The 23,262-nt window shown below is 49.6% G+C and overlaps 1 protein-coding gene across 1 annotated transcript; it reads right to left on the bottom strand.

Annotated features, from left to right (window-relative positions):
* Positions 1-497: 497 nt before the first annotated feature.
* Positions 498-18,218, bottom strand: LOC128721309 (fibroblast growth factor receptor homolog 1-like). Its single transcript, XM_053815053.1, has 10 exons — positions 18,095-18,218; positions 7,862-7,988; positions 3,994-5,057; positions 3,673-3,854; positions 2,686-3,066; positions 2,361-2,601; positions 1,990-2,285; positions 1,722-1,915; positions 1,500-1,640; positions 498-1,408 (listed from the first exon to the last, which is right to left on the bottom strand). Exons 1-10 carry the CDS (start codon positions 18,216-18,218, stop codon positions 1,138-1,140), a joined length of 3,021 nt encoding a protein of 1,006 aa, XP_053671028.1. The 3' UTR covers positions 498-1,137.
* Between the last annotated feature and the right edge of the window lie 5,044 nt (positions 18,219-23,262).

Below are 23,262 nucleotides of genomic sequence, written 5' to 3'. Positions count from 1 at the left end.
CGCGCTGCATGGTCTTGCATTGATGCAGGAGAAATCGGAACTTACTTCACGTTTCAGACGCGTTATCGTTATCATTCTAATATCGTGAAGGTTAGAGCTCACCACGTGGATATCGTCTCCTGGAGCATGGTGATTTAAATTCCTATCACAACAGTGAGCTTGACATATACTATTGATGTATTGATTATCTCATATATGCCAGGATAATATTAAAAAAAACAGGCCTGGATTAATTTTGTTTTGAGAATGCCTCTAGTTTGAGTTTGCTGTATTCATATGAATTTTTGAATTTAAATTATTAACTACAAACTAAGAAGCTCTTTATAAACGAAACTACAGTTTGATAATATGAAAACGTGACTAACTGGAAATTATATTTCTCTTTTCATAGATTTGAAACTTACCGTTATTTCACAAAAAACGATTTGATTTACATAAAAGAAAAACTAAAAAAAGTCGTGATCACTTATTTTGTATTATTTATATGCTTTATTAATTATTACGATTTTTACACGCGCTCGTTGGTTTGGGGTTTTCGATCAATTCTAGCCTATTTACAGTAATACTATTTGATCTTTTCTTTTACGATACCTATCCTTACGTATTCCTTCGACCTTCATGGAGTGGTTTTGTTATTACCTGTACAAGTTAAATTACACCACATCTAATATTCAGTGCATTTTGGATGCCAATTAATTAATAATGAATCTATTTTAAGAGCTCATCTTAAACTAAACACTGCACTAGCAAACACGTATTGGAACTACTTTGGCGTTCGTATCATGCCCTGTGAAGCACATCGACAGATTAAATGAATTACAATTTAATGGCCTCAGCGTCGTCGTGGTACCGACTCTACACAGTATGATTTGGATATGCTGCTCGAAAGGATCCGCAGTTATTGACTAGTTTTCCCTCCTTCGTTGTTTTGATTACGGCTACAATACCCTAAATTACATCAAATAAATACAGTCTTGTTCAAACTTAACGTCTACATTCTAACGATACGCGTCATAACCGGACTGAGACCTCAAAAACACATTTATTCAACCATCCTGTACAATAAATATCCTATGCTGAAAGTGGTCACCTAGATTATCGTCCGAAGGTACTGCTCCATCCTTCATGGCACTATGGCTAGTAGATACAGTCGTTGTTGTAGCTTCTATTAAATCGATACATGTGCACGCGTTCGTGTTCCGCTCCTGCTTGATCGTCACAATCTTCCTCGTCGTCTTCGTCGTCGCTATCGTCACTAGATGGCGGTGTTTCTAATTGCGGAAGTCCTAGATCTAGGTATTCCTCGTTAGATGTTATGCTCACGAGTCGATCCAGGTGCTGCACGATTTCGCTAAACGTCGGTCGCTCTTCCGGACGGTAGTGCCAGCATTCGCGCATGAAAAGATAACTGAAAGAAGCAAAAAATGCAAATCATTCGTAGAGCGACATCGTGATACAGAAAGCCCACGATCAGCTCGCTAGCCTTAAGGATAACATACATTTCTATGGAGCATAACGGTGGCTTTTCCATTCGCTTGCCCTTTTTCAAATGCTCAAGCAGGTTATCCCACGTTGGTATCGAGGGATACGGATTTCCACCTAGTGTCATGATTTCCCACAAGAGCACACCAAAAGACCATCTGAGGAAGAGAAGTATGATATTATCATAAGTATGCTGTTGTGCTACATGAAAAAAAAATCGATTGGCATATAAAACCTACACGTCACTTTGCGAATCATAGAACTTTTCTTCCAACGATTCCGGTGCCATCCATCTGATCGGCAGCTTGCCAGTTGTCGTCTTACGGTAGTACTCCTGATCGTGAATATCTCTAGCCAGCCCGAAATCGGCAATCTTCATCACATAGTTGTCGCTCACCAGAATATTTCGTGCCGCCAAATCGCGATGAATGCACTGTGGAATGTCATATGTATAAAAGAGAACGTGATTAGTCGTCTTCATTAGTACGAAAGCTTTCACCGACTTACCCTTCTTGAAGCGAGATGTTCCATGCCACGTGCTATTTGATACGCAAACGAAATCAGCTCTTTTTGGGTGAGAATCTTCTTTTCCTTCTCTCCAGCAGCTTCATAGTTTGAGCCGAGACGGTGACTTCGCAGAAAGTTCTTCAGATTGCCGTGCGGTGCGTACTCTACGATAACGTACAGTGGTCCTTCTTTGCAGCAACACCCCAATAGGTTGATAATGTTCACATGCTTGCCAATCATCTTCATCACCTCCATCTCGCAAACAAGATCTTTCACATCGGCATCCGTGTGACCCTCTGGTGTGAAATGTGTTTCTATTCGTTAGCAGATGTTGGGAAAAAGGAACTACATGTTCTTGGTGTACAACTTACCCTTAAGCATCTTCACTGCCACCACCGTTGACGGGTGACCTTTCACAAGACCATGAGCTTCGGCCATGACAACCTTTCCAAACATTCCCTCGCCGAGGCTCTTGCCGAGATGCAGCTTATTTCTCGGGAACTCCCAATTCAGATCGATCGGGAACTCGTACTCCGAGATCATGGTCGGATCACAATTGCCACTTTGAACGAGTGTCGATCGTTGCTTTTCGATACGTACTATCGGCATTTGCTAAAACACGGAACAGGAGCGTTAGAAGTGTTAGATAATGTATATAGGAATGAGCAGAAAGCAGAACATTAGTTTTCAACGTACTAGTGCCTCAGAAATTCCGGGAATGCTGCCCTCGACGACTGGTTGCTTCAGTACGATCACCTTCTTCGTCCACTGGTTGACGTGTTCCATAGCACGATGCTTCATTTTTTCGCGCTTTAGCTTCTTGCAGACGATGATGACCACTATCGCCAGTACCATGAAGCACGCGGACAGAACAAACGTCATCACCATGATCACCGTAGACTGGGTGCGTACGGGATGCGCCGTCGGATTGTCCTCTGGCGGAAGTTCATCCACCACCGACAGATACGCACTCTCATAGGATGTGCCAAGACTATTCGCCGCGATGCACGTGTACCAACCTTCATCTGCATGGGTAACGTTTTCCAGCGTCAACACCTCGGGGCTATCCGGATCGCGCTGCAATACAGACACAATAAAGGACATGTTACTACTTCGCCAATCGTCATATCGACAATCGATCATACATGCCAGATATTAGCCAATGTTAGCCACTGTTAGTAGTCTACCTTACTAGGAAATGGTTAGTGACGGGTAATGATGGTTACGCATTACAATATATGATTGAACCTTCACCTTAACACTGATCGTCATATTATCGCAATTGGCCTTGCAGAGCCCTTTAAATTTGACCCACTCGACGTGCTTGGTGAGATCGCTCAGAACCTTGCACTCTATCTTGATGTTTCCCCCGACGACCATCGTGACGTTTGTTAACGATTTCGTTATGATTGGCTTGTGATTGACACGATCTGCAAAGAATGATAGGAGCGAGGGTTCACGGTATTGGAAAGAGTAATAACCAGCCACCAATATCAGCTACAACTAGTCACATGATTACAAGGAGCCCATCAACCATGAACATAGTGTTTGCGGAATAAATAGGATCGAAGAACAAGTGCAACCGACACCAGACTAACCGAGTCAAAAAATGCTTGCGAATCACCTAAAGAAAAAGCAATCGAAATTTGATCACCACCACCAGAAATACGTATTTTTCGGTACCTCTAGTTTAGTAACGTTATCCGGTATGATCACATTGTCGCTATCGACGATCAGAAACTTCACCCACTCTATGTGCGGCTCCATTTCGGAAATTGTCGGACACCGGAAGATGGCAGTTGAGTTGACTAAAGCGGTCACGTTCTTTGGACTTTCGATAAAATGCGGACGAGCGGGAAAACGGTCTATTCCAGGATAACCACGTTTGTCACATATGCCGAAATGATAGAAACGAGGGAAGATCTTTGGTTGAAAGCTCCGAACTGCACTTGTACACCAACTCTCTCTTTATGTAACGCGACCAACCAGTCGCCCGTAACTTACCGTTCACCTCTAGCTTGGAAGTGAAGTTGACGCATCCCACGCGGTTGCACACCTTGCAGTTGTAGAGCCCGGAGTCCTGCGGTACCAGATCTTCCAGCACAATTGCCCAGTTCACCTTCTTCGCATGGCCCATGGCTCGCACGATCTCTTGGCCATCCTTCGTCCAGGTTATGTTGGGTTTCGGGTAACCGTCGGCAGGACATCGCAATCGCACCATATTACCCGAGGGTTTCGGGATCAGCTTTGACATCTGCTCAGTTTTCGTAAAGTACGGAGCTTGATCGGCTTGAGGAGTTCCGGATCCGTTTACCGTCCCGACAGGGTCGCTCGTCTGGAAGCCAGTTTCGTTCGTTGCGTATCCCTTTTCGTCCTCATCGTCATCCTCGTGATCCATGTCCTCCTCCGGCTTATCCTGTCGGTTGTCGATCGCTAACGGGTACATCCCCAACGCTCGCATCATAACACCACTCTGGCCAGATCCTGGCCGGAGATCACCCTGCAGCTGCGAGTGACTCTCCATGTTGTTGTGCTGAATATACGCAGGTTCGGATTCTGCTGATTCCACCACGTCCAGCTCGGTGGTGGTGTTTACGCACCCGTACATGTTGCACGCCAGGCACACGTAGGTGCCGGTGTCGGTTGCCATCAGGCGCTTGAACACGATCGTTGACTTGTACGCGTTGTCTCGGTACTCCTGGCCGTCCTTTAGCCAGCTGATGTGTGGTTGAGGCTGACCGACAGCGTCACACTCCAACCGGTACGTTTCGCCCACCTCGAGCACGACCGGGTCAAGTGGCAGGGCGTTTTGTGTACCGAGCATCCTGGGCGGACCTTCCTTCAGATCATTGTCCAGTATGTCCAGCTGTTTGGCACCACCGGAAACGGACGCCCCGGACGTTGGGTGCAGGATCTTCCGCTCCAGATTGGCCATCCCGGCTCCATCACTCTGGTACTGGTCCGTCTCCTGGCTGAACACGGATAGCGTCAGATTGGACCATTCGTTGAATTCGGAACCGCACGAGTAGTAACCGGCGTCGGATTTGCGTACCATCTCAAATCGAAGCCTAATGGGAGGCGATATAAGCGGGAAAGAAACACGTTATTCTCGATCATGAACGTGGCTAGGTTATACAGTAAAAGTAGTCAAATAAGTAGTTCAAATAACCCACAGACATCCTACACCGTGAGCAATGAATTTTGATCCTACAAACGTCAGAAAAATTCCATTCGTAAAGAGATACGAATAATTACGATTATATAGATTCATAAAGATTTACGGGGCACATGATCATCTCCAACTCCTGCTGGCGTGTTGGAAGTAACCTCCGAGAACACATGTTCAACAGTTGTTAAGTACTGCCATTGGCCCCGCAGCTATTCGCCTCGAAGTGTGGGAGCTCCTTACGATGGAGTTAACTGCCGGTTATTTAGTGGTAGAGCCGTACCTTACTACCCGACAGCAGCAATCAAACGTACGAGCGTGCAATAGTGCTTCGATAAAAACCGAGACGATCGTACGTCGATAAATCCGTCAAACGACGATCCTAATCACAGTCACCCTAACGAGCAGCACACCCCATTTTACCCATGTCCATCAACTGGTCTCTCTCTTTATCTCTCTCGTTCTCTCTGCGAGGCTAGTATAATAGTTGGGTTCATCCCCTCCGGGGTCGTGTCATAAATCGCAGCATCTGCTTGAGACCGCTTTAGAGCTTGGCAGTGAGTTCGAGTGTCAATCGATTGACTGGTCCAATCTCCATCCCTTACCGGCCCTATCTGCCCTCTTCCTCGTCAATCGTCAGCCACAACACGCGCGACACCCGCTATTCCGGCTAAGGCACGTGGCCGAACGATCCCGACTATGGCCTGCGGAGGAAAATTGTTGAGCATTTTCCTTTCAATTTTTTCCCTCTCTCTCTCTCTCTCTGGTTTTTCATTTCCACGCCCAGCTTGAAGCTTCCTGAACCACCCAGCGGTATTGAGGGTTTGTTTATTGTTTCAACAAACTAATAAAGATTCGTCGATCGTAGCCATTTCCACGCGATCGTCAGCACTGCGTCTATGTTTTTGACGCGGCTCGCGACGACGACGGACGCGGGTTTAATTGAATTTGGGGGGGTTTTTCCAATATTTTCACCCCTCACCCTTTGCGCCATTTACAACCCTCGCCCTCGCCGCTGGGTGATTGCTTTGGCTCGTGGATGGAAGTAATTCCCCTTTCTCAGCGAGCAAGCGATCGAGCAGATGGTGGATAAAATGCGCCCAGGAGTACTGTGTGTGTGTGTTTTTTTTAACTTGGCCCACCGCCCAAAAGCACCTCGGCTATCCTACCAGGCGCAGCATACAATGCAGCGGTTGTTGTTGCACTGCGCGATTGCACCAGTACCTCGTGGTGGAACAGTGGCATATACGCATGTTTGTAAACAAGCTGAAGCGGCGAAGCAAAAAAAAGGAGAGCTGCTCAAACTCATAATTTAACTTCGCCCCCCCTTTAGCCTTCCAAGAGGATATTTTTAGACCCGATCAACCCCTTTCCGGCTTCCATTCGATCATTTGTTTGGCTGACGCTCAAGGACGAGCTCGAACTCACGCCAGAAGTGTGAGTGTTGGGAGTGTTGAGAGTTTTCCATCTGGTCCACGGTACCGCCTCCGGTAGGATGGAAGATGGAGTCCATTTAGGTGCCAAGCGTGACCTCAAACAATGTCGCGCTGTCGGAGGAATGCGCGCAAAGTCCGCCATTGCAGACACAATCACGGCATCCCGTTGTTTGGATGCGCTTTCGTTGTAATTCCCGTCGCACGGAGCACGGAGCTGGTAATTGCTCTTAATGGATTACAAATTGACGGGCTCGTTGCAGCGTTGCATTGGGCATACTCGGTTCAGAAATGCCGGAACCGTGCGTGAAGAAGCGAGTAAAACGCTGCAAACCACGAAAGGGAAAGATTGATCACAGCACACGATCGTACGCTGAAAGGAAGACCAAATCATCGACAACTGTGTGACGCAGACGGCGGTGGCGATTCGATCTGGTGCTTCTGGTCAACGTTAGGCGTCCCGTTTGGGGCCGTCCGTTGGGAAAACGAACAGTGGTCAGCTTTCAGCGATCGCCAGCTAACACATCACGCGTCAACGAAGCAATGTACACACATTAGGGACCTCCTTTTTAATGCAGTACCTGAGGGGACCGAACCGACCTCTGGCAGAGTGGACTCTGCCACGGTGGATTATTTTAACGATCTGTATTTTTCTACCGCCCGTGGAAAACTCAACCCCCACCGGACCTCGTCCGGGAAAGTTTGGGGAAACTCATCCCGGGTACAGTTATCCCGTAATCCCGTGCGAGTAAACCAGAAGAAGAAAAAAAAACCCACGATGTGAGCTCGCCGCGAGCTGGGGGAGCGCTACTGCCAAATTTCGAAAATTCTACTTTAATGTTTATTTTAAGTTGCTCAATGAAATTTCAAACACACGAGTAGCCCGGCTTTTCGGGTTGCAGGTTCCGTTCGGCTCTAAACAGTCGACGGGAAAGCTCCACTTTTCCATCCAGAACGCTCTGACGTCCCCGCGGCTCCGGACGAGCGAAGGTAAACAATTTCGAACCAATCGCTCGACCGCCATCTGGTGAGTTTTCCTTCCTTGGTTTTCCCCGAAATACAGGCCTCCCGTTTATTGCTCCCGCTGTAGCGCTGGCGTTCCCGTTCTTGCCACGCCATGTGCGCCAGCATTTCCGTCCACCGTTCTCCGGACGCTGCATCGGTGGATCCTTTATTTTTGGAAGCAATTTGTCGGCGCCAACCCAGACACAATGGGTCGGCGGCTTGACCAGGGGAAGCTTTGCGAATATTAACCGCACGGTGGAGTACTTACGATTTGGCGCGCCTATGATCGACGGGAATATGCTTGCCGTTCTTGTACCACGTCGGGCTGTCGAAATTGCACTTGATGATCAGCTTCATGTACAGTGGCACCGTTTCCTTCACGAGCTTTTTATTGCCTGCAATAAATCGTTAGCGAAGATGAGGGAAGTTAGTTTTGATTGCTGCTAAAAATGAGGTTTATTGCGAAAGTACTGAAGCGGACGCACAATGATAAGAGCACGATCGTGGTGAGAAAGAGTCCTACAAATGGCTTCCTTTTCGGTTTTGTTGGCAAACGCGGCAACAGATGATACCCGTCGAAGGGTTAGCAAAGCCATCAACAGCGGGCACCAACAGCCATTTCTACTTCAAGCAAAGCTAGGGTCCCGCACGACCCATGAATGATGAACGTTTGCTCTTTTTTTTCCTTTTTCCGAACTTGACTCAACCACAACCTGCCCACCCCGGACGGATGCGAAGGGAGACACTGGATACAAAACCCGAGCGCGGCAGAACGTTCGCACATGTTTCCGTTTTCCGTTTAATTTTGGGCACCCGAAACCATCCTGCGTGCCCTTGCACACGCGCTTCAAGCCCTTCTCTTTCCGGTGCGCTGCGTAAAGGGGTGGTTTTTGGGAAAGATTTTAAAGTTTCGCCACGCGGATCGCACCGAAACACGCCTCCCAGGCGTTGTGGTGCTGCAGGGTGTATTGTTACACTCCCGTCTTTCACCGGTTTTCGGAAAACAGATGCGGAACACAGCCACGGATGGGAGGCCGAACGTCAGATTTTAAATCTAGCGCAAGATTTTTATTACCACCACCCAAGCAAAACTCGACACGGCGAGACGTTGGGTCGCTGTTTTTCCCCCAAACCGCACGCAGGATGGAGACCGCCTTTGGCCACCCCTTTAAAAACCCTCCATCGGCTTAGAATGATCCTCTGGTTGATGAGGCAGCATTCCCCAGTTGCCCAGTGCCCTGCGAAATGTCACAGTTTGCACGGATGCTACGAAGCTCCATCTTTGGATCACAAAATATGATCGACGTTTGTGGTCTATGATCGCCAAACACCCGCAACGGGACCCATTCGGGCTCGAGCGGTTCGATTCGAGCTTCCACGCGTCCGTGATTTTAATTAAAACATGTAATCATCCACCGATGCACTGGCGGTGCGATGCTGGGTTTAATTAGTGCACATGTGCACCAGAGGCGACCAGTTGAGGTTTGCGGCACGCACGTGCTCGTAGATGCTATCCCTGGCGTGACGAGCGACACCGCTTCCTGACGGCTAGCTGTCAACGCCTCTGTCGTACACGGGACTACCATCGAGCATGGAGCTAACGCGAACGTATTCCAGCTCGATTCGGTCGGCCAAACTGAGCGTGTTTCGATCCAGCGGATGGCCAATTATGACACGGGCTCGTGTTCGCATCCCTCACAGCCGCGACGTGATGGAAAGTGACAAAGGGCGGGCTGACATCCGTGCAGATCGCGTTCTTTTTTAAAAGGTCTCTCCGGGAGGAGACCTTTAATCAAACAAGCGCGCTCTGTTTGTGGTTTGTGGCTCTGCATCACCCTTGCTTTGCTGCAGTACGTTTACCGTCCGTCGGTGAGGGTAGTTTCGAAACCATCCTCAACGTCTAGCAGCGTCTGGGTTGAGTCTCGAAATCATCGATATCGCAACACATCCCGAACGAAGCTCTTAGCGTTCCCAGTCTGAGACGAAACAGCACGCACCTCAGCTGCAGAAGATCGCTTGCGACAACGTCCTCATGATCAAAGTAGTGACCTTCCCGGCACCGGCACTCGATCCCTCTTGAACCACTCGAAAATGTAATATTAATTATAGCCTGCGACGTCGGTGGATCAGTTCTGCAACGGGGTGCGGTCTCTCGCATCACAAAAAAAACACCCTAAGGTACACGTCCAAGTGCACGGAACAAGTGCACACCCGAACAGATGCATGGACGAAAGCGAACAGGGGTTTTTGGAAGTGCCCCAACTTTGGTGTCTAATTGACTTCTACCAAACGGGGGCCATATCCAGACTGAAGCGCTCTAAAAGGTCGGATTGGATGCTGAAATGCAGTCGAGTTCCGGTCGCACAGTTATCGGTTTCTTTTTCTCGAGGACAATGCCGCCAAAGGGCGCGCTTAGCAGCAACAATGTTAGTTGCTTATCTTCACTTCCAGCGACGGATACGATCGAGCCGCACCGGCACCGGGAATGGGTTCCATCTGGCACACAGATGCCGCTTCCTGTCGTGTATCGATCGGATATCGCATGCAGCAACAATGCCGCGATGGTCATTCATCTTTCGCGTGGGCCTTGCGCGCTCACTGTAGCATTTAATTAATGGTACGCAAAAGCCGCGGTGTTGCACGCTTTTCGCTGCACCTGTTCTATTTTCGTGCGAACGCAACCGCCCTCGAAGGGCTTGCAGGTTCCCGTTTTTACTGGCGGCAACGCCGGAACGCATCTGCGAGCGGGATTGCGTTTATTTTAGTTGACGCAAAATGCTTCGCTTTTTCATTCATAAAGTACGCTGCCGTGCGCTGCTGCTGTCATTCATGCTCCTGCTCATGCGAAGGGTGCGAAGAACCCAGTGAAGAGGGTCGCAAGGACAGAAACCCCAACACCGTGTGGTGACAAACCACAAACCACCGCGAGTTTCTCACCAAAGTCGTCGTAGGGAGCCAGAGAACGCTTCGTATGATTAGTCGCTCAGATGCTCAGTTGCCGGAGATGCCGGTAAGGGGCCATACCATGGGGAATGGCGGAAATGGGCATCAATTACTAGCTGCTACATGCGCAGTTGCCTTCAGATGGCGAAATGCTGCTCCAGCCAGCTAGAAGTGGTCAGAAAAAGGTAGCCAACGAATGGTTCGCTCTCCAAATTCAGATGCCCAGCCGCGCAGGGGCAACGAATCGCATAAAATCCAACAGAACCTCGTGCGGTTCTATGACCACGCTGTCTCACCCGGTAACCAGGCAGGGGAAGGAATTAAATAATTTATAGCAGTGCTAAATTTGTCCACGCATCATGCTGCTTAAGCACGATGCGTTGCGGTAGCATAGCGTGTGCGTGTAGCGATCATTTGCCTTCCTTCCGTGAGCTGCTCGGAGATCCACGCTGGAAGCCAGCCGTGGTTGTTAGATGCAACATTTCGGAACGGATCCCAGCGTTCCTAGCGGACGGTTGGCATCCTTGGCATCGCTTGGGTTGATTGTTTATGCGGAAACTTATCGGGTTGAATCCACTTCAAAGCGAAACAAACACCGGATGGACGTCGTAGCCGTCGAGCGTTCCCGACGTCTTCACTGAGCTTCGATCGAGGTTCCGGAACTCTGGCGGATGTCTAACTTCCTGAGACCAAAGTTAAGCCACACACCGTGCTGGATGTTTCGAAAATGGAGATCGGCGGTTTCCGTGGCAACGATTCGTCTCCGAAGTCATCCCGAAATCGACGCTGCAGCTGCGGGATGCGATCGCACTGGCGTCAATTAGGCGTCCTATTAACCCTTGACCGGTAGGGTGGCGTGTCAAGCACATTGATTGCCATTGTTCACACATTAAGGGCAATGTCAAATGAAAAGCGAGCGTGCGTTTGGGTACACGATACACGGCGTACCTTTGGTTGACGGTTTCAAGTGGTTGTTTTCATTGAAATTATCACCGAAGATGTTCGTACCAATTGGTACTTCGTTGGACCTGCCTGATTGCTTGTTCACGAGGAAACCTTGCATTGCGTTTCATCTCGTTAGCTCATGCACCTACTAACACACAAACACACTCGACGATCTTATTTCCGGTTTCGTTGAAGATAAACAGCGCATCCCACCCAAGGCCCATGGTACCCTCTTGACAATCGGCTAGAAACGCAGCTCCGACCTTGGACCATCATTACATCGCCTTAAGGTTGCACGTCCACGGAGAAGCAGTGTCAAGTGAAATCACTCACCGGAAGCATCCACCTCTCGGGCGGACGTGCAATCGCCTGCGGCGAGTCTCCATCCCCACCCAAAATGGACGTCCTGCGTCAGTTCCAAACAACGCAACCCCAGCGTTCGAAACGTTCGCCATTTTCGCCTCCATCACCGCCATCGCGATCCTCAGCGCTTGATCATTATCACCATTGCTCGGGTCCCGCGTGGGTTTGCGCTATTTTCAACACCTTCCCCATAAGCCGAAGGTAAATAAACATTCCAAGGCGCCCGTTGGTTTTCCACGCTCAACGTTCACGGTACGGACAATGTATACACACACACACACACTTGTGATCGCGTACCTGGCGAATATCGGTTTTCGGCAGTAATCTATTGGCACAATTCCTGCACCATCTAGCCACCATTTACCGCATGTTCCTCAACGAAGTTCCTCGTGGAAGTTGGAACCGAACAAACACGTCGTTGCTAGGGATCGAAACCCATCCTGCAGGTGTTGCGCATTACACGCTTAATGGCCGCCACCGAAAATGGCGATCGATTGTCGATTCCATAGCCGTACTTTTCCACACCACCCGATTGCCGGCCAATTTTGCGATCGCTTCGTTTGCAAAATGGCGCGCCCGGCTAGTTGGTATGCATCCGGAGCGTTCCGGTACGGTAGCGTTGCGTCGTAAAGGCGTTACTTCAATTGCGAGCCATTAGACGGACTGGATTAGGTACGCGTTTCTTTACCTCTTCCATCAGACAACCCGCCACGGAAGATCTCCCGTGTTGCCTTGAAGGCATCCTGCTGCGGTTATGTCACTTTCGCCCGCCGGTTTGTGCGACATTTAATCACATCCCAGACTCCGTGGTTCTGGTTCACCCGAAATTGGTTTAAATTTGGTCGAAACCGCGACGACAGCTCGTGTGACAGGCCAGGGCCGAGTTTGGCAGACTTTGTGGCGGTGAGCTGATCACGGACTCGCGGTCAGCGGCCTGGAGTAGCCTTTCGGGCAAACCTCGCTCCGTGGTGCGTTTCGCGGAACAGAGCTTGATTTATTTGCGCCGCCAACGATTAACCCGCGCACGGTTCGGGCAGAGGTTGGCTAATTATCCGACGACAAACATATGATTGGGTTAATTATTTCGAGTGATTTAAAAGCCGCTGCTGGTGTTTCGTTAGTGTTGGGAAATATGGGAATACCGCATGATTTAGCCGGCCATCGCACACTTACGCACGTTGCGTGAACGGCCAAAAAGATCTGGTGCCAATTTTGCACGATCAACCGAGCGGGTTTGTTTCGTTTCGTGAAACACAAAAAAGCTCGAACAAAAGCATCATGTCATATGTCTTTTATTTATTATTTTTTTCCTGTTGTTGTCGTTGGTTGTGCGATTTTACTCGGTTTTGTTCGATAAATGGCAGCGGACCGGTTAGTTTTGTGGATTCCTGCCACGTACTGACCCGACTCCCAGCAATGACGCATGACGGTACGATCGGCATCCATTTATTCCGGCCACCATCGCGGAATGGAATGCGAGCGCGATTATCTTGATCCGGAGAACAATGCGACGTTGTTTGGCGACGACCCAGTGGCCAAACGGGCACGGGAAAATGGAAACCCCGTGCCGAACAAGTTTCGTTTTTGTTGGCACCTTGATAAGGGAACAGCTCTACATTCTGCAGTGCATTAAAAGGAGAAATGCATTACGCGGGAACAGCTTGCATTATGTGGATCGTTCAATTTTGAAGCTCTTTAGGCGGTTTTCTTGACGTTTCATACAGATTTTCGCGCACTTTCCGACAACTTCCCGATTGTGAAGCCTGCTCCGGAAAATGGAACATAAATGTCTACCAGCTCTCAGACCTCCTCGAGGCTTCTCGCTCATCAGCGCTAGTCTTCCCACAAACCAGCCTTTTGACGAATCAATCAAGTGCGCCGTGGAGTCCTGGTTCTTCTCCCGTCAATCGTCGCTCGATCTAATCGTGCCGATCTTTCCGTGCCGTCTCGCCTCGACGAACATTCCAGCCCACTGGCGCCGGGGCTGCCAACCTCACTCAGTGCGTGTGGCACTGAGGATTGCTTAGCCCCAACCCAGCGAAACAGACATCCCCATCAAGAGCGCTGTCTGTGGCGTGGCGCGGATTTGACGGTTCCAGCACTCAACGGTTCGCTCGGTTCCGTGTGTGAATCAGAATTGGCAGGTTTTCTGGAACGGGGACCGTAAAATGATGCTTCCCTTCGTCAAGGCAGGAGTAGCAAGCAAACAAAAAAAAAGAAAGCGAAAAAAAGAAAACCCCCAATACCGTCGCTCGCTGACGGTTGGATGGGTTTATTTCCACCTCCAAGCGGTAAGGTTGGGAAATTTGAAAACCCACACCGCACGCTAGGCACTAGAGGTGCACGGAAAATCGCAGACCCCAACGCAGCGCTACGAAGCCGGTTAGGGTGCGGCTCCTGGGCGACTTCTGGCAGGGCAAAGATCGCATCTAATAAAGTGATGCGATCGTATAAACAAATCATAAAGCGAACGATGTAAACATCGAGTTAACAAACGCAATAAAAACCGCGCATGGCCTGCGCTGCGATAGGCGGGTGGTGGCTTGTGCAAAAAGAACCAACCCCCGGTAAAATGGTCGTAGATGAAAGGGAATAGAGAAGGGAATGGGAAAAAAATGGAAGCAAAAAAAAAGGAAAAGAATCCCGCCTGGGATCGGGAATCCGGGAGTGCCAGGAAATGGATGCCGTCCGGTTGAGTAGGACTTGGGAAGCGACCCAGACCACGGCTAAATGGACCGTTTGAATGCGTCAGTTTAATGGATGCAAAGAAGGAAAGCGGGAGAAAAAAAACACGATGCAATCGTCTCGTAACCGAGGCCAGCATTCAATTAATCTCCGATACCGCCACGTACCGACGTTCGAGAGGAAGTCCACATTAAGCTCCCAATGTAGCACGGTAGGACATCACATGATCGAGGCTCATCGTTTGGAGACAGCATATCGACGTTTAGAAGTCAATAGAACAGCTTGTGCGTGGATAGAGCCAGAACAAGGCTTTAGAGACATTAAAGGACGCTCTGGAATAATCACACGGCTGGGTGGTCCAGTTTTATGCGCACGCGAATGCACAAACCGACCAATACCGCGAGGTCAAGGAACTACGGCGGCATTATCTCCGACCCACCACCCAGCAAGGGGTTAAGGGTGCAAATTGTGACACACACACACGCGCTCACACAAGCCCCGACAGATGATGGTTCACAAAACGCGCCTTCGACGAACCGTTCGATCCGATCCCATTCCGGACTCCGTGCCAGGCTTCGCGATCGCGGGTTTAATTTTTGTCATTTTATTATTTCCTGTTCCATCGCGCGGTTGACGAATGCTCGCGGTAATTTATGGTCTGTATTATGCGAACCCGACCAGCAACCGTGGTCTCTATTCGACCCCAAAACGGTGGCGTTTCGGATGGAGTGTTTTGCGCACGAGACGCCATCGTACGGCTGGCGTGAAGGCGTTTCTTTCTCAAAAGGGCTTTCGGAGGCTGGAAAGGTTCAGCAAAGGGCACACAGCATCTCGCGTCGATTTGGGACAGACGGCACGAAATCGGCAACAAACTATCATTTTTCACGTTTCAAAAGAGGAGTTTGAAATGGTTGAAAAAAGGGTCCCGACACACACAAAAAAAAAACCGACCCACGCCACATGGTCGGATTCGTGTCTTTTGGATGGCAGGAGCAGAAAGGGCAAAAAAAAGAAAACAAAAAAGAAAAAAGTAGTAACTGAAGGAACAAAGCACGTCCCCGAGACCCCGTGAGCTCGACTAGACCGGGCCGTCAGTGTGACCTTCAGCGCGAGGCTAGCCACCAGCGCGAAACCCCACCAGAGGACCCGGGGGTCGCCGATTGCTGGCAAATTTATTGGCGTTCCGCCTGATAAGGGTTTTTGCAGGGCGTCTTCTGCACCAGCACCCGACACGACAGCGAATGGGGGATGGGGACTGTTTGCAATTAAAATTTTACTCAATCTGCGGCACCGCGGCAAGATGGCGCGCCGGCAGGATTTATTGTTGCGAACGGATTTGTTTTGCCGCCTGGCCCGTTGAACCCTGACCGGAATCGGGCGAATGGAGGATGAGTCAGATGGGCCGGTTCGTAAACCATCATAAACCGCGATTCCGCTGCCACTTCAATCGCACTGTGAGGGGTTTTTTGTTGTTGTTTTTTTTTTTTTTTTCGTTCAAGTCATCACGCGTGACAGTTTGCTGCGGGTCAAGCTTCACTTGGGGCCGGCCAAAAATGACCGAATCTCGTAAAAGTCAACAAACTCACGCATTTAATTGACACACAAACCGCGTGGCGGTGCTGGTGGCCCTGAAGGTCCCTTGCCCGCTCGCGTGGACGCGGGCATAATGCTGGTGGACGTGCTTTTTTTTTCATTTTTACTTTAGCTTCGGCTTTGCCACCACACTGAGTGGCGGAGAATTCGGCGGAAAAACGACCACCAAAATGAGCGATGAAGCATGCAATCGCGGACCGGGGCGAGTCTGCTTTACGTCAACGCTATTAAAATGGATTCGCCTGTGTGACTATGGGGCTGATCCCGCATACGCGAGTCCACGGGAATTGCGCCGCTTGCTGCGAGGGGTGAAAAGTCGCCGTTGCAGTGCGCTATCAGGGGAACAAAAAAAATCACAATAACTCCTTGCAGAAGAGAGGGAATCAATTTTCATACGATTGCGATGTGCATTAATTACACGTTCCTTTGAACTGCACACGGGCCGCGGTGCATGGATGATGCAAAGGAAAAAACCGAAACGAACTACCAACATCGGAAGATTGCTGCATGGGAAAAACACGCAAAAATAATGCTTTTGCTATCAATTCTCAAGAAATTTTGTTGCATTCGGCATTAGTCGTTTGATCGACCATTTGGTGCATACGTTCAAAGGAAACGATCAGACGATCAAAGTAGCCTTTTTTTCGTCAGCGAGTAAGATAACGATTGGTCTGTGTAGACAAACAACTTTTTTGAGTAGCATGATTTGAACATTTATGAATTTTCGAGATTTTCAAATTAATGCATTTAAAATATGCTTCAAAATTACGATTGTTGCGAAGTATAAAATTTATTTTCCTGCTGCTCAAGCAAGCCAAATCGGTACGAATCGCATTTCAAAACAATCGCCAGCTCAGTCGGGATGCATATTAGCAACAAAAATAGCTCAACCACTAAATGTTCTGCACTTTGGCCCGGTATAATGATCACGTATTGCGCTCGTGAAGGGAAAATACTGACCGTTGTTTCCACGAGTTTTCCACCCAGGCCCCATGACCACTTCGGTACGAAGCTCCGAAACCGAACGCGTGTTGCTAATGCGAAACCTTTCCCTCGATTTTCTCGCACACTGGTGCCGAACATTGTAGCAGTAATGAGCGCGCATTAAAAGCGGAAAATCTACTCCGTAGGGTAAACAATGCCTGCGAGTGGGCGTGAATGGAAATGATAACAATACGCACCAGGCGCGGAAGAAAAACGACCGAACCGGAGTGTAGTTGAGCATTTTTCACCATGCCGAACGGTCAGTTTCTTTCCGAGCCACAGTGCATTGCACCATTTGCAAAAAAAAGCGGTCCACTATCACGTGAACGAAACCCTCTGGTATCGAATTTCCCAAGAACGATCGGTCAAGTGGGATGAGTGATTTTTCTTAAGCAAACACACGCGCACGTTTGAGTCGCCGTCTCGGCCAAAGGCCCCAGTTCGGTGTGGGGAAAGTCATCGAGAAAATTCTGAACTTTCTGCACGCCCGTCACCCGGAATGTGACACGTTTTGCTGTGCTTCCTTTCTCAAACGAGCGGGAATGTTTTTTCTTCGTTTTACTTCCTTGCGCTTGCTGTTTCCACTCGGCTTAACGACCTCTGTTCAGGCGGAAGTTGCCGCTTCAGTCAAACACACTCAAACCGCTGAGCGAGAGTTTTCCGCGCACGGAACCCGGTTGAGGAGAACATTTTCCACCCTCGCACCGCTCGAGTGGAATGTGTCAAAACGCTAAACGGGAAAATAATTATGGGAATTTGGTGCTTAAAAATGTCCAACCCCAGTAAGGGTGGTGGTTTTAGGGAAAGAAACGTACAGAAAAAAAAACACACACCCTCGCAACACACATAACGAAAACAACCGGCTAATGAGCCAGTTGGCACGAGAAATGGCGCCGAAAAGTGGGCCCTCGTTTCAGGAAGCGTGTACTTGGGAACGTTCGTGTGTTTGGCGGATGTTCGATACGGTGAACGATTAATCAAGACTTACCCAGATTGATCCGTATCGTGTCCGGGTCGGATGATGACAGCTTGTACGGCGAAACCGGTCCAATGGCCTCGCAAACCAACAGCAGTGCCAGCAGGCCCCAAAACCACACCTGGATCGTGGCCATTTTTCGGAACCTTTTTTTACGGTACACACACACACACACTCACGCAACGAAATACGTTTCACAAATGGCGCAACTTTAAGTCCGCGCTTGGCTCACCCAAAAAGGACACGCAGCAGGTTTTCCTTCACGTTAGCTGGTCTTTCTGTGTTCGTGTCGCTTTCCACTTTAACTACGGCGCACCGAACGGATTAGGTTTTTAAACGTTCGTCCACTTTCCACCTGGTCAGCTGCATGGTCCTTCCGTTGGCGCTCGAACGATCGCGATCGGACGCCACCATCGATACATTGTAGGAAACCCGGGTGCTGGAACGGGAATAGAGAAAGAATATATGCGTCGTGTAATGGCGCCTGTAGCTTTATAGTGGCAAAGAAAAAGAGTGAGAGAGATGCCGTTTTCCCGCGAAAACCTAAACCGTTGACGTGAACCCGGCTCGTTAGCGCTGGTTTTATGCGAGCAAAGATGACGATTTTATTATCTTCATATCCGCCGCGACGGCCGTTAGGACATGTGTATTTTTTTATCCAGCACAACAAAGCGATGGGACATCGGTTGTGCCGGTTCAAGGTCGGGAATCTTTATTATCTGTGCCGCAAACAACCGCCAACTGGATCGCAGTGCTTCCCAAACCCGTTGGGGATGGTTTCAAGGAACCGCGTGGAAGAACTGGTTCGAATTGAAAGTTTATGAACCATACCGACGGAGCCAACGGAGCCGGAAAAACTGCGCGATCTCCGTTTCATTCCTGTTCACTATGATGATCACCCTCGTTGGGGCGATTGCCTGTTGAATGTGTATCGAATTCCCGAACCAAACAAACCGTACGGATCGCTGGAAAGGATTTACCGGACGGCAGGATGTGCATCGCGGAATACACTAAAATGAACGGTTTAGAGATCTTTACGTTCGGGGTGCGCTTTAATTCGATGTGGGAAATGGGGCGCATTACCCGGGAAATCTGTTCGACACGTGTTCAGGACGTTAGCAAGTGTTATCGTGCGCGGGACACCTCGTCGTTAATATAAATAGACGGGATTTTATCTCAACTGCTTCGCAGAGTAAACAATCTAAAGAAAACAAACACGAGGCTACAACAAAACCTTTGTTGTAAAGCGTTTTCCTTTCAAGTTTTCCCGATCGAAACAAAAACGTTATCCCTTTGAGCGCCTCAATGTATGCAACAGCAGCTACAGTGACTAACCCGTTGATGTCCCGAACTCAGAAAGGCAACGAAAACAGAGCTCTAATCCTTACAAGAGGATCCCTACAATCATGCCGCTTGAAGCAATTAAAAACCATTCGAGTTTCCATCGTTCGCCCGCTGGAATTTGTAAGAAAATTAGATCCCAATACGGCTTAAGATTCCTTTTTCACTCATTACCCCTTCGGCAGCAATTGGTCTGGCCTGGAGTTGTTTCTTTTTTCTTCTCAAAGCCCACTTCTTTTCCTCTTCATTAGTGAAATTGACTGACTTGGAGGGAAAATACAACAAGAAAATACGAAAACGAAGCAACCCAACACGAAAACGATGTCAGGATGAGCACACTCGCTCCGCAGGATCATCGCCAGTGTCCTTAACGGGCTCTGTACACCCAGTACACCCCGCTGAAGGGGTCCACTTTGAGCGTTGGATTGTTAAAACACGCACACCCACATCCAGACAAACATGCATTAAATATGCAAAGTAGGGCACCAACGATGGGCGAGAGCCCTGGGCCAATGAAAACTGCAACTGCACCAACACGGCGACACGGCAAGTAATTATCCATTTCATCGTCCGCCTCCCGAGCGTCCCTTGCGGCCAGATTGTTTTCCTTTTGCCGTTTGGTTTGCGCTCTGCCTGTCTGCCTGCCTGCCCGGCTCGGGGATGGTTTCGAATTTTCAGAGTTCCACCATCCCAGCGGTGGGACGGTCTGCCGAAGAGAAGAAAAAAAACCCCTCCAGACCCGAAAATGAATGGTGCCCATGTGTTTTTCGCTCCGACGGTACAAGAGACGTTGTAATTGTGGCAAGACGTAAATAACGTCAGCCCAAACGCACACGGCCATGACACGATCCCAGCGCTGCTTGGCCAACCTCTGTCACCGTTTTCCTCTCGGAGCCACGAAAATGCATCGCTAGAATGGCGACCCTATGGGGTGCCAAAAAAGACTCAATTGTCCTGTCCGGAATTTTGTGCCACTCGCGAATGCTCACTTTACGGCGCTTCCAGGATCCGCACTTGTGTCGAATACGGTGTCGCATCTTCTCTTCCTTTTGCGAGAAAAAAAACGGCACGCCGTAAATTATTCATCACCACTCATCTGCCCCTCGATCGAGCATTATCCGAGGCTCCCATACAATGCAAGTTCAACACAAACTTCGGTGCAAATAGGGCGCGGAAACTGTCACGAAAGACCAAAATTTGGCACACGCCGACACGGCTAAAACATACCCAAGCGTACGCTAGAGACCCCCAAGCATAAACCTCAACCATTATTTGTCCCTGTGCTGACCATTCCGTCACGCACGTTGCGCATAAGCCAAACGCCAAAATATGGCCCATTGCGCTTGCTCCCAAGACCCAAGGCCCAGACAAACGGTTCGATTGTTTCTTGGCACCCCCCGCGTGTCATACGAATTTTGTGGAGTCAGTTAGTGTGTAAGGGTGTGTTCCTGTTTTTCCCTTCTTTTGTTTCGTTCGTTTGTTTCATCGCACTCAATTTACAAAGTAATTTCTTTCAGGGTGGACTTCTTAAGGTCCGATCTCTTTTTCGGCCCGTCGGTCAACCGGTCGGGTTGGTGGCAATCAAATTTATGCTGGACACGCATCGACCGCACGACGAGCTGGCATTATTACGCCCCTTATTCAACTCCCACCCACCGCCGATGGTTTGTTTTCTACCGCTACCCAAAATTCCTCCCATTCCCAAATAAAGCATCATCTCAAACGCGCAAGTGGATGATAAATCACGGCACACAAGTCCGTCGGCCAACCCTATCACGGCGGTCCGATAGGGTCCGTCCCGGGGGTGGAGGGATGTCTTAATTCGGCGTGGCTCACTAGCGATCGACACCCGGCAACCGATCCGGGTCTCGGTCCCGGATTAGAAGCGGCTCGAACGAACCCAGCGCATGATTGCAGCTGGGAACTTTGGTCGGTCGCGCTCTTCAACGGGCTCGAAGATTTGATTTAATTCAATTGACGATACCCGCTGACGAATCCGTTCCGAAGGTCGGGCCACACGCCCTGACCCGTGGCCCGTGCGTATCGTGGATAACTGGCGGGAACATGTTGTTTCGCTTCTTTTTTTTTTGATCCTTCCTCCAGTTGATCTTCGCCGTTCCTTCGATAACTCGATTAATAACATAATTACATCGACGAATCTGATCCGATAGGACGTACCGGACGATCGTGGGATCAGCTGGCTACTGTCTCAGTCCGGACGTTGCCCGGTGTGTGTGTGTGTGTGTGTATTTTTACATTTTCCAGCTTACACACCGCGGATGCAGGCAATTTGTCGCGCCAGTCTGTCAGCTGCCAGAGTCCACCCGCGCAGGACATTCGCCACCGACAGCACCGTGGGCGTGTGTTGCACATGCGAAAGTGCAAGTGCAATCGTGGCGCATGGGACGGATGCAACCGACGCACGAAAAGGGAGGTTGTAAGGAGAGAAAAAAAAAACGCCCCACTTCACACAAACACACAGCTTTTCCACGGCACTTTGCGCGCCACTTGACAGGTCCATCTGCCCGTCGTAGATCTTGCGGAACGTGCTTGTCTTTCCCGTGGCGTGGTTGCGTTGTTTGTACGCCACGCAAGCCGGCAATCAATTTCCCTTCGACCCACGACGGGACAGTTGCGAAATGTCGCACGCGCGGCGACTTTTCGAGCCATTTCGCGGACCCAACCATAAGCGCGCGGTTTGCAATGTTTTGATAGCGCACCCGGCTGAGAGCGCGACACGCCTGTTGCGACACGTGGTGAGAGTAGTTCGAGCTCTTGATAATGGCTACCTCGCGATGTGCGAGATTCGATGCTTCGAGAAGAACCTCGACGATTGCGCCAGAGGTGCGTCGGAGGACATCAAGGATTCGAATTGTGTACCGTGAACTAGGGAGTTTTGACGGTCGGGATTCAAACCAGACGCGTCATCCGGACTCTGGGAGTCGCGTTTCCTGTCCGTTCCCTCAGGAAAGCCCATTCCACGCACGAAGGAATTAGCCCCGCAGGGCTTGGGCTGCGCCGTGACGAGGATTTTGATTAGAAGCTTCAACTTCCGAGACAAAATCAATTGCCAACGGCCGTTCAGGGCTGGCGGGGGTTGCATACGAAAGGGATCGGCACCGGCGACACCCGATGGCTCCTGAGAATACGAAATTAATCGAAACCACACGAAACCCAACGGCACAGATCGACTCCTGCGACTCCTTTAATGTCAACCGACCGAACGGTTGCCCCCTTACGCAGCGCTTCGGATGTGGTCATGAATTAATGATGTGCCACCGAAGCCACGCCGTGATTAGATCTTCTTTTTTCCTGTCTTATTCCTTTACACGACGCTACACACCCAGAGTGTGGCAAAGTGTGCCCTTAGGGCTGTTGCGCTGGGGGCGCGAAAGTGAAACACACTGCGATCGTTTGTTGGAGTACCTTCGCCGCCTTTGCAGACATGTGGCTCGTTTGATCGATCGGTCGAGACACTGGCACCTACATTGAAGGAGTTAGTGCGAATTAGGATCTAGGTTAGAGCGACGTGAAATATTAATCGCGCCAAAGCCACGATCCGCCGCACATTTCGATTAGGGTGGCGATTTTACTCGCGCTTGATTGAGGGTTGTGCTAAAGCACGATTGGCCTCGCTGCAGTGATTTATGTTCAATGGAACTGCAGGGTGTTCGAGTGTATCAATCATGGAGCCAAATCAAAATGATAAAAGCACTACTTTTAACAGCTCTCTTATGGCGCTTTTATGTCATTAAAAGAATTGACGAAAAACAATCGATAAATCATGTGTTTTAAGCTTTGCTTTCTTTGCTCACATTCCCGTCAACAATAATCGTATA

This window comes from Anopheles nili, chromosome 2, assembly GCF_943737925.1.
Source record: "Anopheles nili chromosome 2, idAnoNiliSN_F5_01, whole genome shotgun sequence".
Lineage (NCBI taxonomy): Eukaryota > Metazoa > Arthropoda > Insecta > Diptera > Culicidae > Anopheles > Anopheles nili.
Note: the sequence above shows the minus strand (reverse complement) of the source record. Positions and strands in the feature narration are given on the sequence as shown.